Source organism: Protopterus annectens, chromosome 12.part0 (genome assembly GCF_019279795.1).
Source record: "Protopterus annectens isolate FY-2018-M chromosome 12.part0, PAN1.0, whole genome shotgun sequence".
Taxonomy (NCBI): Eukaryota; Metazoa; Chordata; order Ceratodontiformes; family Protopteridae; genus Protopterus; species Protopterus annectens.
Window position 1 is genome coordinate 403,404,826 of NC_056746.1, and position 14,355 is coordinate 403,419,180.

At 39.0% G+C, this 14,355-nt stretch overlaps 1 protein-coding gene across 1 annotated transcript in view; it reads right to left on the reverse strand.

Moving 5' to 3' along the window:
* The window catches only part of DNAH3 (dynein axonemal heavy chain 3), a 2,217,123-nt gene that overhangs the window by 1,522,642 nt on the left and 680,126 nt on the right, over nucleotides 1–14,355 (reverse strand). The window contains exon 7 of the mRNA XM_044089509.1: nucleotides 2,225–2,420. Coding sequence (XP_043945444.1) covers nucleotides 2,225–2,420 — 196 coding nt within the window. The remainder of the gene's footprint in view (nucleotides 1–2,224; nucleotides 2,421–14,355) is intronic.

A 14,355-nucleotide genomic window follows, 5' to 3' on the forward strand; every position in this document is an offset into this window, starting at 1 on the left:
TGACCCCTAACCAGGAAAAGCCGAAAGACACAAACAAACTTTTCCCGTGGTGGTGGTGCTGCAGTAGCGTTGTCGTCTCACAGTAAGACGCTGTCCGGTTCGATTCTCAGCTAGAGTGTCTTCTGCGTGGAGACATGCGTGAATGGGCGTATCTTTGTTGAAGGTTGTGCGTCAGGCCTGGCAAGCCGGTACGTAAATATCAACTGCCAATCATTAGTGGACCGGAGTTCTGCTGTGACGACCCCTAACCGGGAAAAGCCGAAAGACACAAACAAAATACGTGTGTGTGTGTGTGTGTGTGTGTGTGTGTGTGTGTGTGTGTGTGTGTGTATATGCAAATATAGACACACACACACACACACACAAGAAAAACCCAGTCAAGCAAGAATCTTCACTGTGTAATATTTTAAACCTCCCGTAGTGGACATATGCAAATGACCACATAAAGACATATCAGTGATTCAGCTACACAACACTGAATGGTCTGTTGGGGTTTGACTTTATTAGCTTAAATGTAGCCACAAAACAAAAGCCATGGGCATTTAGAAATCATGCTCACAGCAAGTGGTTCTCCTGTTCGATTCTCGGCTGGAGTGTCTTCTGTGTGGAGTCTGCATATCCTCCCCACGGTCAAGTGATGTCTAAAGTCATGCAGGTAGGTGCGTGCGTGAATGAGTGTGCCTTCTTTGAAGGTTGGGTGTCGGGCTGGCAACTCCGCAATGTAAAAATCCACTGCCAATCATTAGCGGACCGGAGTTCCACTGTGGCGACCCCTAACCAGGAAAAGCCGAAATACATGGATGAGCAGATTAAACACTGATATGTCCTTAAGGGGTCATTTGCATATATACAATGGTCCTCCACTACAGGAGGTTTAAGATACTGCACTGTGAAGACCTTCCACTAGAGGAAGTTTAGGATATTACACAGTGAATACTCTTGATGGGCTGGGTCTTTCTTTCAGTTTTATTGAATGGTTTGTCCTTTGGTTTTTACACACACACACACACACACACACACACACACACACACACACACACACACACACACACACACACACACACACACACATATATGAGTATGTGGTTGTGTGTGTCCTGCAGAGGTAAGACAAACTTCAGAAAACATTGCCTAAGCATCTGTAGTTCATTATTACTTGTGATATGTTGCATTAGGAGACTAGTATTTTTCACTATTAAACACTTCCACTGAAGGTATATGACAGACCAAAGTGTGCAGTTGGGAATCCAGTGCTACTATGCACAAGAAAGGTCAGAAAAGAGAACTCACCAAGATCTACATCTAGATAAGAATAATAAAAAAGGTAAATACATAAATAAACAAAATCAGAAGCATAACCACCACATGAATGCATAACTGCAGTATCAATGCAAATACAGGACATTCCAAATGCAGTAATGCGAATAAAAACATGCATTTCTGCTACATGTATAATAGCTACAATCCCTACAGAAGAAGAAGTGTATTCAGTACTACTGATAAGTTCCCTTTCATTAATACAGGGTGCTGAACAAGTCATTTTCTCTCATCCTGCCTATCAAGGCATATAACTGGTGACATTAAAATCTGTTGGTAAACAAATTATTTATTTGGGCCGTCATCCCTTGACCATCAAGCTACCCTCCCACTGCTCCACTGGCTCATTGTTCCTCCAGGTCTGAGGGCTCAGCTTACGGGCCCTGTTTGTAGTCTTCCTGGAGGCAAAAAATCAAAGAAGCATCCAGGAGTACTGCCATTATCCTTAGCAGCCCAAAATTGTTTTCTAACCATAAGTTCCTCCAATGTATACTGACATCACTAGGCTGGGCAGGCAGTAGACAGCAGTCTGCAAACATGTCCCATCTGGAGCCTGGGGCATAGCCATTCCTGCTCTGTCTTCCCAACCCCAGCTAGGCATCTTCTCTCTGAGCTCTGCTGTCTATTGGAGCTCTACAGAGAGAGAGAGATGCCTAGCTTACTCTCTCCCTCCAGAAGAGGCACTCCTATCATCCCTGGCTGCATCATCAAGCACATGAGCTACTAACTGAACATGGGTCACCTTGGCTGCTTTATCCCTCTATGCCACTGGTACAGGCTGCTTGTTAAAAGTATTAAATTAAGAGTTGGCTACCAAGGACAAATGAAATACTAATGGAGGTTTACTATTTTTTTAAGACTGAGTGCACTGAAATAAAGCTGACTTTTGACAAGCATAAGAACTTACTCTGTAAACCACAGATGTTGTAGGTGAAGCATCATGGGATTGACAGTGAAGAGATGGTTCTCATTAAATCTCTTGGCTTCCCTGTATGCATCATGCCATGGAACTGGAGCACGTATGACTCTTTGAGGAAAAGAGAGTGGAATGCTACTAATAAAAAGTCGGTCCCTTTCAGCAGGGTCTTTCAAGATGTAATCAACTGAAACAAATCACACAAGAAAAAACATACTATTTTCAATAATAAAGTACTTTTATTCTTACTGATTAACTCTTAATTTCACTGAATTACTAAGTAATACAAGGATACATGTATTACTGCATTATGCTCAAAAAGTATTTATGCTACAAATGTGTTTTAGCTTCTATCACATTTGCAAGGAAACACCTTCCTTCAGCAATCTGTCAACCTAAATGCAAACAAACATTAACTAAAGTTATTAAAATTGTTGTTTTGACATGACCAGTTAATGTTGCCATTGATGTTCTTACCCTACGTATGATCATTTTTCCTCAGTAATAGTGATTATCCATGTTTAGCAAGAGAGCAATGCAATGTGCCAATTACGCCAGTCTCAGAAATAGTCACTTCATAATACCAGCTTAAGTCTTAAGCAAATACCTTAATGTGGAACTATTATGATTTAGTAGGCTGGCCATATTCTGCTTGCCTAATGCAAAGCTAACAACCCATATTTACAGACAGACTTAAGGTGAAGTAGATTTGTTCAAAAGAAAGCAGATTAACTTTCATGCATGGTGAAAATGGTGCTGTGACCCAGACACTGATTTAATAGCACAAATTAACATACTTTTTTCCCTTGTAAAACCCCATCTTAATTTAATGTGTAGCAACATTCTAGCTTTTTCTATTGGGCACTGTGAAAATACGATACCTGGAATTATACAATTGCTGTTATCATGACAACAGTAAGTCTCCTCGTGTTATTCTCCAAGTGTTTACTATGTCTTGTTAACCAGTACCAGAACTGATTATACTGAAATCACTGTCCATGTAATGCATTGAATTGTATGGATGCATATGCCCTCCTACAGTGGCAGTGCAGCATAAGAGAGGTGCTACACTCCTGAGAGTGCCCTCTTTTGGAGGCATTAAACTGACGTGCCAGCTGCCTGAGTTGGAGCTAAGTCAGGTGGATATAAAAGATCCTGCGGCCCTTATCAAAAGGAGTAGGGGTTATATTGGTTGCATTGTGTGTGTGTGTGTGTGTATGTATAAAGCCTGAAATATCATAAGCCTGAATTTCATAATCTGGAAGACCAAAAGCCTGAAAATTCAAAATCCTGAAAATTTAAAAACGTGAATCCCATAAGACTGAAAATACATAGGATACATATACTGACTGAAGACAACACAAACCAGAGTACATTCCACCAAATATAAGCAGGGGGGCAAGCACCCCTGCACCCCCCACACTCCCTGCTACTTAAATATATAAAGTCCAAGGTTGCCCTTCACTGCACTTTCATGAGTTGTGTTGTAGTATAGCAAGTTAAAAGGGAACATTACTAAGGTTACAACAGGCAGTCATGAAACATGTGATGGTATGTTTGCCATTTTTTTCTGTGAAGTGCAATCTTGGAGTTGATATATTTAATTAGCAGGCGGTGTGGGGGGTACAGCCCCCCACATGGAGGGTGCAGGGAGGCTTGCCCTCCTGCCCATACTTGGTGAAAAGTACTATCCTTTGTCTTGTATGTGTTTTTGTGTGTCCTTGTACTGGAATATTGTTATTCTTTGTGTTCTGTATATTTTCAGTCTTTTGGGATTCAGGCTTTTGAGTTTTTAGGATTTTGAATTTTCAGGCTTTTGGTCTACGGGATTATGAAATTCAGGCTTGTGATATTTCAGGCTTCTGAAGTGAATCCATATATATATTTAATACATCATACTCTCTCCAATCAATTTACATTTCTACTTAAAATATTTCAGTATTTTACATCTTCAGTTTCACATTACTTTAAAAATCTTTCATTCTCTCCCTCATCCTTTGTCCACAACAATCATTTTATTACAGCCAACGCATTTTAATCATTCCTATTTTTATTATGCAACAATTTATTACATCTTCTTTTCCTATGTTATTACCATCAATACCTTATCTCATCTGTCAACTTCACATTTTTTTTTCTTTTTCTTATTTCCGTACAGTATTATATCAGTGCTTCTATTTCAAAAACCTTCCCAATAACACTCAATCTGAATTTTTTCCAAAAAAGTTCATTTTTACAATCTAAAATAATGCTTTGTCAGTCTTCATTGCAGTCACTACACTTTATCTCCTCCATTGCTTTATAATTCATACTAGTTTTTTAAAGGTAATTCATCCATCACTTATCTCCACAAAAATCTTCAAATCTTTCCTTGCTATTTTATTTTGCCTTTTTAACCCCATCCTTATGATCTTTCCATTGATAATATTATAGCAATATCCAACGGTGTCAGTATGGTATATTGAAGATCGATCCACGGTTGGTTTTGTTTAATCATGAGGGCAAAGGCCAAGTGATTAAATAAAGCCAACCGTGGGGAAATCTTCAGTATACCACACCACAGAGTCAGTTATTGCTATTATACAATGACATTATTTAGGGAAAAAAATACTTACATTTCTTAAATAATGTCTTTGTATAATGCCTCTGTGGTGCCTTTCCATGTTTTACAGTATCCTGGGGGCTTTTCTGATGTATTGTGCATGCACATGGGACTCGCATTCCCAAGCTTATGCAGTTCATCAGTGCTGTGCAAAGGAAGCAATGGAGAAAGGAAGATTTCCTTTGCTTTTTTTTTTTTTTTCTCATAATTATTTTACTTATTTATTAAAAAAAAACGGGAGACACTTAATGTTTGGAAGAGCTGGGACAGAGGAAATAAAAGGATAATCAGATACGTTTCTTTAGTTTTGCAGAACGTACCTGATTATCCTCTTATTTTTCTCTGTGCTGTCTCTCTTTTGAGGTCTTCCGTTTTGTAAATTTATTAAAAAAAGAAACAAAGAAAAGTAACAATTTTATGAGATATAATAATGGAAAAAAAGTCTGGGTGACTAGACCTTTTTCCATTGGTATATTGTCAGATTTACAATGGGCACACTGGTTGGGCTGACTAATCAGTGTGCTCCTTTTTTGAACATTACTGGCCAGTCATTGTATAATGACTAATATTTCTCCATTATCATGTTATACCATTCCATTCTATCTTTTTTAACTAAATCAGTTTTAATTTTCTATAATTTTATCTTATCATCACATTTCTTTTTTTGTCATCATCATTACTTCTTTTTTCCCTTGTTTTCCATATGTCTACATTTCACATAACAGCATTTTCTCCAACAAGCAACTTTCCTTCTTCTTTATTTTTAGTACCCAAATAAGGTGTATAGAAGCTAATTATACAAATGGAATTTTTTTTACATTTAACCTTGTTTTCTTTTTTATTATATACAATTCCCAGTCTAAATGGATTGAGTCTTGATCCCCAAGTAAAACTGAAAACAATCTCTAACACTTCTTTTTCCTGGAAACTCATATACACTCCCTTAATATCTCAACTTTCACAGTAAATGTATTTACATATATGCCTTGTTTTTAAAATAATGAAAATAAACTTTTCCACCAACCATTTAATTTCTTTATTTCAGTCAGAATTTTTCCTCACTGTTCTATTTTCCTACTTTCATTAGTCCTGATTCTTAATACAGATCTCTCATTTCTAGTAAAATGTGTTGCATTTATCTTCTTTATTTCACAAAACCCTTGATTTTTTTACCTGTTTAACTGTATTCCAATGTAATTAACCACTTTACTTTCTTGTCACAGTTTATTTCATCCATACTACATTTTTTGCTAAATAATTAAATCATCTGCCAATAAAAAACAGATGGGTATTATTAAACATTTTTCAATTTCCCATCCTGCTTTTCTCATTTCACCAATATGTGTTTGTATTATTACATTCATTACTAGCACACATAACCATATACTCACTGACCACCCTTATTTCACACGTTTTCAGATCTTTATTTCCCAATCAGCCATTTATCATAACCTTTTCCAAAAACATCTCATAACACTTCTTTAACACTTTTATTAATTTTCTCCCATCCCCATAATGTCCTAAAATAACCACATTACCTCATGACTTGCTCAGTCAGATGCTTTTGCTACATCAAACATAACCAACCTTATATCTTTATTCTCCCTTAAAAATCACATCTCTTACTTATTTTTATTATTACTATAATTTCCTTCACTTGTTTTCCCTTTATTCCCTATCATATACCCCTTCATCCATTACTTCTTCCAAAACAGTCCCCACTTTTTGCACTATTTTGACAAAGATTTTAAATCGGTATTCTCAGCATTATTGGCCTTCATTTCTTTATTTTTTGTCATTTTCTCCCATACAAAGTTAATCATCTCAACACATCTCTATTCATCTTCTATTCCTTCTTCTAACCATTCATTCAGCATTTCCATAAATATTTATTTTTCCCTTATACTCATCCCCTTATCCGTAACATAACCCATCCCAACCTGGTGCTGATTCTTCCCTTCCTTCTTTATGACCAATTATTTCAATTCAATTCAATTCATTCTTCTCATTTACATTTTGCTCTATCTAAAATTTTCTTTACTTTCCACCTCCTCCTTTCAACTTCGTCCATCTTATACATATTTGACTTTTTCTACTATCCCCACAATTTCTTCATGCATTTTTTTTTTATTTTATTTTTGTTTTAATTTATATATTTATCATTTTTAACTGTGTTAGTTCCTCTAGACCAGTGGTCTATTTTCAGGGGAAACCTGAGGTGGTATTTATAGAGTCAAATGGATGAAAGGACAAAGAGAAACAAAAAACATATATGAGTATAGTAGAAGAAAGCAGTAATGTAGAAGAGAGTAAAAATAAAAGAAAGAAAGGAAAGTTGTGTAAAATCTTACCATAACTATAGATGTCCTTCTCTTCCATGTTGCAGTATTCTACTAGTGGGTTTATCCTTCTTCCCATCAGGTTGTCCGGCCAGGTTTCAAAAGATTTTCAGTCCCTCTTAGTGTGTGGGATGTCTGACATGGAGGCAGGAATGTGGGCCATAAAGTTGACGTCTGCATGCACCAGCCCTCAGAACATAGATAGCAGCCCAGACGGAGCCAGTCCTGAAGGGCATAGTCTGTCCAGAAGGCAAGGAGAGCAAGTGCAAGAGTATGAGGAGAAGGTTTGGGGGAAGGAATACTGCAACATGGAATAGAAGGATATCTATAGTTATGGTAAGATTTTACACAACTTTCCTATGTCCTTCTATTCCAATGTTGCAGCATTCTACTAGTGGGTGAGTACCAAAGCTCACTGTTGACTGGGAGGTAGCCTGGAAGAGGACTCCAGGAATCCATGGAGGATAGCCCTGGCAATCCCTGCCCTGGTCTTGGAGATATGGTCTGGTTTGTAGTGCCTGGTGAAGATGTGTACAGATGACCAGGTAGATGCCTCCAGAATGAAATTAGTGTCTAGGCCTTTAAAAAAGGCTCCAGAAGAGGCCATAGCTCTTGTGGAATGGGCCCTGACATTGCCTAGTAAGGTCTTCCCATGGTGTGAGTAGCAAAAGGAAATAGCCCTGGAAATCCAGGATGAAACTGTCTGCTTGGCCACTGCTTTCCCCAGAGCCCTGGGGTGAAAGGAGACAAACAGCTAGTCTGATATGCGAGAAAAGGTCTGGTTTTATGCAAATAAAATCTGAGCTGTCTGTGCACATCTAGGGAATCAAGGACTGTCTCACTATCTCCCTGTAGGTTAGGTTAGGGAAGAAGGTAGACAAGTGGATAGCCTGATTCAAGGAAAGGTCGTTGACCACCTTGGGAGTGAAGAAAGGGTTTGTCCTAAGACTGACCCTGTCCATATGAAAAAACAGAAAAGGGAGTGTAGCCATAAGGGCTTGAAGCGCTGAGACCCTTCTGGCTGAGGTTAAAGCTACTAGCAGTACAGTTTTTCATGTGCAAAACTTTATGGGGGCCTTGTCAGCTGGTGCACCAGAGTGAGTTTTTCTAACACATAATTAAGATCCCAGGGAGGAGGAGACTGTTTCCTGCGTGGTCTTAAGTGCAGAACACTCTCAAGGAAAAGTTTGGTTGGGAGTGTCCATAGGCAGGCAGGCAGAGATGGCAGACAGGTGTGCCTTTAGAGAGGAGTAGGACAAACCTGACTGTAAGGGTTCACACAGGTAAGACAGAATCAGGGTAATATTGCTGTCCAGCAGATCCATCTGTCTTTTGTGACACCAGGTAGAAAACCTTTTCCATTTGGAGATAAAGGATTTTCTTGTGTTGGGTTTCCTGGCCACCTGCAGAACTGAAGGCAGACCCTCATTGTACAGGTGTCTGAAGGGGATCAGAATCCTATCCGCCACAGGGTGTGGTGCAGTGACTGCCACTGTGGGTGTATTTGTGCCCCCTTGTACTGTGCGAGTAGGTCCACTGGGGGGGGGGGGGTAACATGTGATGATTGCCCTTAGACAGATGAAGAAGTCACCAGCAAGATTTTTGGTGAGTCCTGCTGGATTTTCAGTAGGATCTCTGAATAACTGGGAAGGGGGTGGGATGCATACAGGAATCTCCCCTTCCATGACATTGAGAAGTTGTCTGTTTGTAATGCCTTTAGGTCGTGTGTCTTGGAGCAATACCTCTGGAGTTGCCTGTTTGTGGAGGAGGTAAACAGGTTTGTCTGTGGAATACCCCACCTGTGGACAAGATATAGAAACACATCTGTTGACAACATCCATTCGTGGCTGTCTGATTTGGTTCTGCTTAGTGAATCTGCTTGTGAATTGTGCTGGGACAGGATGTAGGCTGCCTGGAGGGTGATTCCCTGAGAGGTAGCCTGCTCCCATACCTGCAGAGCTAGTCTGCATAGAAGGTAGGACTTGGTCCCTCCTTGATTGTTGAGGTACCACTAAGGTGTTGTCTGTGAAGATCTTTAGAAGGCCCTGCTGGAAGTAGGGTTGGAAGGCTTGAAGAATTGCTCTCATTTCCCTGACATTTATGTGCTCTTGTTTGTGTCTGTCTGTCCACAAACCTTGCACTATCCTTGGACCCAGAGTTGCCCCCGAGCCCAGATCTGAGGCATCCATGTGCCTGGTCTGGAAGGAGGGAGGCATTTGTAGGGGTAATCCTGGATTCTGGGCTACCTGAGCTAGCCAATATTTCAGTTCTTGGCAAAGACATGGGAGGAGTGGGACCCTGGGGGTGGGAGTGCTGGGTCCACACTGAGCGAAGGTACCATTGAAATTCCCTCATGTGTAACCTCACTAGGGGTAGCATGGGGATAGTGGCTGCCATGTACCCCAGTAGTCTCAAGAATTTTCTCGCAGACAGTTTTGATGAGTGAAGGGCAGAGAGAAGGTGGTGGGAAAGAGAAATCACATTTTCTCCTGGAAGGGAGGCCATCATGATGTCTGTCCTGATTTTGCATCCCAAGAAGACAATGTCCAGTGCCGGATTGAGTTCGGATTTTGGGAAATTTATCAGGAAAGCACAAAGGCCAGCAGACTGTAGTATAGAAATGCTTTATTAAAGCATGTATAACTAGAGCAGATACAAACTGGTTTCGGTTAAGCAGCCTTCATCAGTGTTAATTGGACTTAACACTGTTGAAGGCTGCTTAACCTGCTTAGCCAAAACCGGTTTTTACTGCTCTATTTATACATGCTTTAATAAAGCATTTCTATACCACAGTCTGCTGACCTTTGTGCTTTTTTTAATTGAATTTATTCTTTTTGAGGCCGTGCAGTTGCTGTACTTGAAAAGGTTCTTTTACTTTAAATTTATCAGGAACTCTATAGACTGCAGCAGGGGCAGGATGACTTTCATGTGACGAAGAAGGTTTCTCTGTCTGCTGCCTGAATTAAGAGGTCATCTAGGTACAGGAATATTTGTATCCCCTTGGTCCTGCAGTAGGCAATCACTGGAGTCAGGCATCTTGTGAATATCCTTGGGGCAGTGGAGAGCCTTGCACAGAACTGAAAGTGAGAAGAGCCTGCTAGGAATCTGAGATATTTCCTGAATGCAGGCTTTATGGGGATGTGGAGGTAGGGCTCCTTTATGTCCAGGGTTGCCATGAAGGCCTGAGGAAGAATGAGGGAAAAGAGTGTGGGTAAGGTGAGCATCCTGAAGGAGGGGAGCTTTAAGAGCAGGTTGGGCGGGAGATGTCTAAGATAGGTCTCCATGGTCCTTCCTTCCTTACTGGGGATCAGAAATATTCTGGAATAGAATCCTTTCCCTTGAGAATGAGGGGGGGTACTGATTCTTTGGTGCCTTGAAAGAGCAGGCTGTTTAGGACCTGATGCAAAAGGGGCAGTTGGGATGCAGGTGGTTGTGGCATGGCCAGTCTTGGAGGAGTGGAGAGCCAAGTCACAAAGTAACCCTCCCGCAGGATGAACAAAACCCACTTCTCTGATGTGACAAGGGACCATGTAGGGAGACAGTGAGAGAGACAGGTGGACAGAGTAAGGGAGGGAGGTGGGGGGGGGGTTGTGGCAGGCAGTCAGACACTGCCTGCCCTGTCAGGAAAGAAAGGCCTCCGAATAGCGGGCTGAGGTGTCCTAGGCTGAGTGGACTGTCTTCTGGGGGGGTCTACTAGACCTGGTAGGAGCTGAAGGCCTGGAGGCCTTTCTTATAAACTGAGTCTTTGCTGGATAGTTCCTCTGGAACTTAGGGATAGGAGAGACTAGGAAATGCTTGAGGTCCTGTAATTCCTTCCTTTTTTATTGCAGAGAGCTCACATCATCTTGCAGAATGAATAAAACATTTTCTTTAATTTTTTAATGATCTTTCTTTCTATAAGCTGTCACGTCCCCTGAGTAAAAACATAAATGTAAGGGGGCAGAAGGGCATGATTACCCTCACAGAAGTGCAGGAGGGCCTAAAAATGATGCTTTACTATTTTGCAGCAACTGCAACTAATGTATTTGCAAGTTGCATGCATTATGGTGATTTATGTACTTGAAACAACAGTTTTATTTAGTTTCTTCTGAGCAATTGTGTTTGGGTGGCTGGAGTAGTTGTGTTTGGATAAAATACAGTAGACCCATATGGATAGATAGAGCTATATATATATAAATGTGTGTGCATGGTTTGCGGATAAGTGGTCAAAAGTTCATTTTGTCAACCAGAAAAACAAATCTATTATAGCTGATTGAAAATAAGCTTATTACATGTATTGTTTTTTTTTCTCTGTGAGATGGCGGTAGAGTGGGGATCGGGTAATTTGCCCTTTCCTCATTGTAGTGCAATATTGGAGTTGGTATATATAATTAGTAGAAGGCAAGGGACTTGCCCCCCTGCAGAAAAAAATGTTTTTTGTGTTTTTTTTTTTTTGTGGTTTTGTATTTGCTGGTGATCGACCAGTTGTGTTCAATCACTTGACGTTCGATATTTTAACTTTTCAATATATGGACATGCATACATATTATATATCAATATAGCATCAGTTAAGTTGGTTGAAACTCCCAAATGTCAACATAAGCTTTGTTTTTTCACACACTTTTACAAGTGTGCAAGATCAACAATCCCGAGAGCTGTGATTGTGGCCCTATTCCCAAAGTAAATTTATTGCCAAGGGAATTGTTTTATGTTTTCCTGGGCAGGTTATGCACCCCTTTGTACATATATCACATAAGAAGAAGAAGATAATCTAGAAGTTGGTCATGGATCTGTCTCTTCCAGTCTTGGAATTTTATGTACTGGCAACTCAAATGAGAAGAGCTTAGTAGTGGAGAGTGTCAAACAAACAGGTAACCTGAAAGTCTTTGCTGCTGTTGATAAGCCCCGAACTTGGCATCCACCATGGTGTTTGTATTAGTGTGGCCATATGGTGATTGACTACCTCTGTAAACAGTTGACCACCCTTGGAGTGTTGCTGAACATCTTTCACAATGGAGTCCTTTGAGGATGAGGATAATTTCTCTTGGCAATGACAACCACAGGTAACTTGTTGTCGACACAACTTGACAATTCAAAACTGAAACAGCAAATTGACATGAAATGTGTTCCTTACTTCAACAGTACATAATTTAACAGCAATGCACATCTAATAACAGACATTAAAGATACTCCACTAATCCCTTTTATGATTACATTATGCTTTTTTTTGGTTACTTGCTGGGTTTTCTGCTTTTCACCTTTAATAGGAATAGCATTGTTTTGTTAGCTTTTGGTGAACAGACTATCACACAGGGATAAGGAAGTATTTCAGGAACACTTTTCAATACTTATGTGAGGTTTTTCTATTGCTTGGTCACATTTCTATGTTTTTATTGGTTGGAGGTATAGTTTGGATGAGAGCATTTGCTTATGCATTTTCTGGTTTATTTGGGGTTTTTAGCTTTTAGAAAAGGGTAGTGGAGTTAGGATCTGTATGTCTTATTTGTTAGGGTTTCATTTTTTCTAGTGTATTTCTGTATTGAAGTCCAGATGAAATGGATTATGTTGAGTGATGGGATTTTTAAAAGCAAAGAATTTCCATCTGAGGCTTGAATTAGCATGGACTGTGAATTGTAGCAATGTTTTCATTAAGTATTCATTGAGAGGTCAGCTAGCTCTCCAGAAAGCTTTATTTGTCATGGTAGATCCTGAATTACTTTGTGGAACATTGTTTCAGTATAGATGATATAGGATGATAGATAAATTAATTAAGTGGAATTTGCAAAAAACGAGGTGTTTTTTTTACTTTATTGTGAATGGCTCTGATATCAGGTGTACTGAATTATGTAAGGGATCACTAGGAATGTTTAACAGATTTTTTTAAATGTGTAGATAATAATAATAGTAATAATCTGTTGCCTGTTTTACATAAAAAGCTTTTTTTTTTGGTGGGCACGTTCCATTACAAGATATTATTTATTTTTCAGGTTTTTAACAATGTAATTTTTTTGATAGTTGTTTTTCAGTTTTAGATGGGATAAGATTTCTTTCTTGCTTGAAAATACTTCAAGTATCATTTTGTGTTTTTCTGTAGAGATAATATTTTTACATTTCTATTAATATCTTTTTATCATTTAGTGAAATGGGTGTTATGATTTCAGAATACGGAGGCATTTCACTGTGTTTTTTACAGTTTGGTTTTCTGTATGTGAGGTTGCTACAGTGATCTTGGTTTATGTAGTTTTGAACATAATGCTTATTTTTAAATTTAGTCATACATGCTTACTGTGGCATTACTGTTGTATTCCGGGCGTGGGAAAGTGCTTTAGATAAATAATAATACCATGCTTGTGGTTAGTGATAGAAAAACTGTGTTTGGAGCTTCTGTGGCTACTGTGAATTAGCCCAAATGTTTATAATACAGACAGAATGGTGAGAAAAGTTTGATATCAGAAGCAAAGCGGTGTTTTGATAATATGGATAGTGATGACAAAATATTTGAAGTAAACCATATATATGTACTCTTCTATCCAAATCTATGGCATACAGTGTGGCACAGGTATAACACAATGTTATGGGAAGCAATGTAACTTTAGGCTTGGGAGTAGGAATATAATAGACAGTACAATCAAATGCAGTACAGTTTAAATGTTGGACTGTACTGCATCATAATTTCTATAAATGTATATTTTAGACTCTCTCTCGCTTTATGCATCATACATTTCAATATCTCAAGGTATGGGTGCTGACATGGAATAAAATTATTTCACTTGTGCAGCTAGTAACACAAAAGCTGCTATCTTGGTCCCTACAGTATAATCTTGTTACTGCTAAAGTAACTACATCAGTATTTCATTAAATGCCCAGTCACCACATTGCTGAATACAAGTCATTCATGCAAATACAGAAAAAGTCACTGGCTAGTCAGGTACCATGCTGCATATTTTTGTGAGCTCAGGGTTTTTCTGAGTTGATAATCCAAGACCAGATTTGAAATGACACATCATCTAACTTTATCAGTATTTTCATAAAGTCATTTCTGTTGTAGAAAGTAAATAAATAATTATACATCGTTAATAAAACATTCAGTAAATATATACAAGTAAAGCATTTTATCTAATATTTCATTCTTGACACTTAGATTTACTGCTTGAAGTTTGTCTTTTAAGAGAGTTTTTTTATTGTAAAGAGCACAGGAAAGG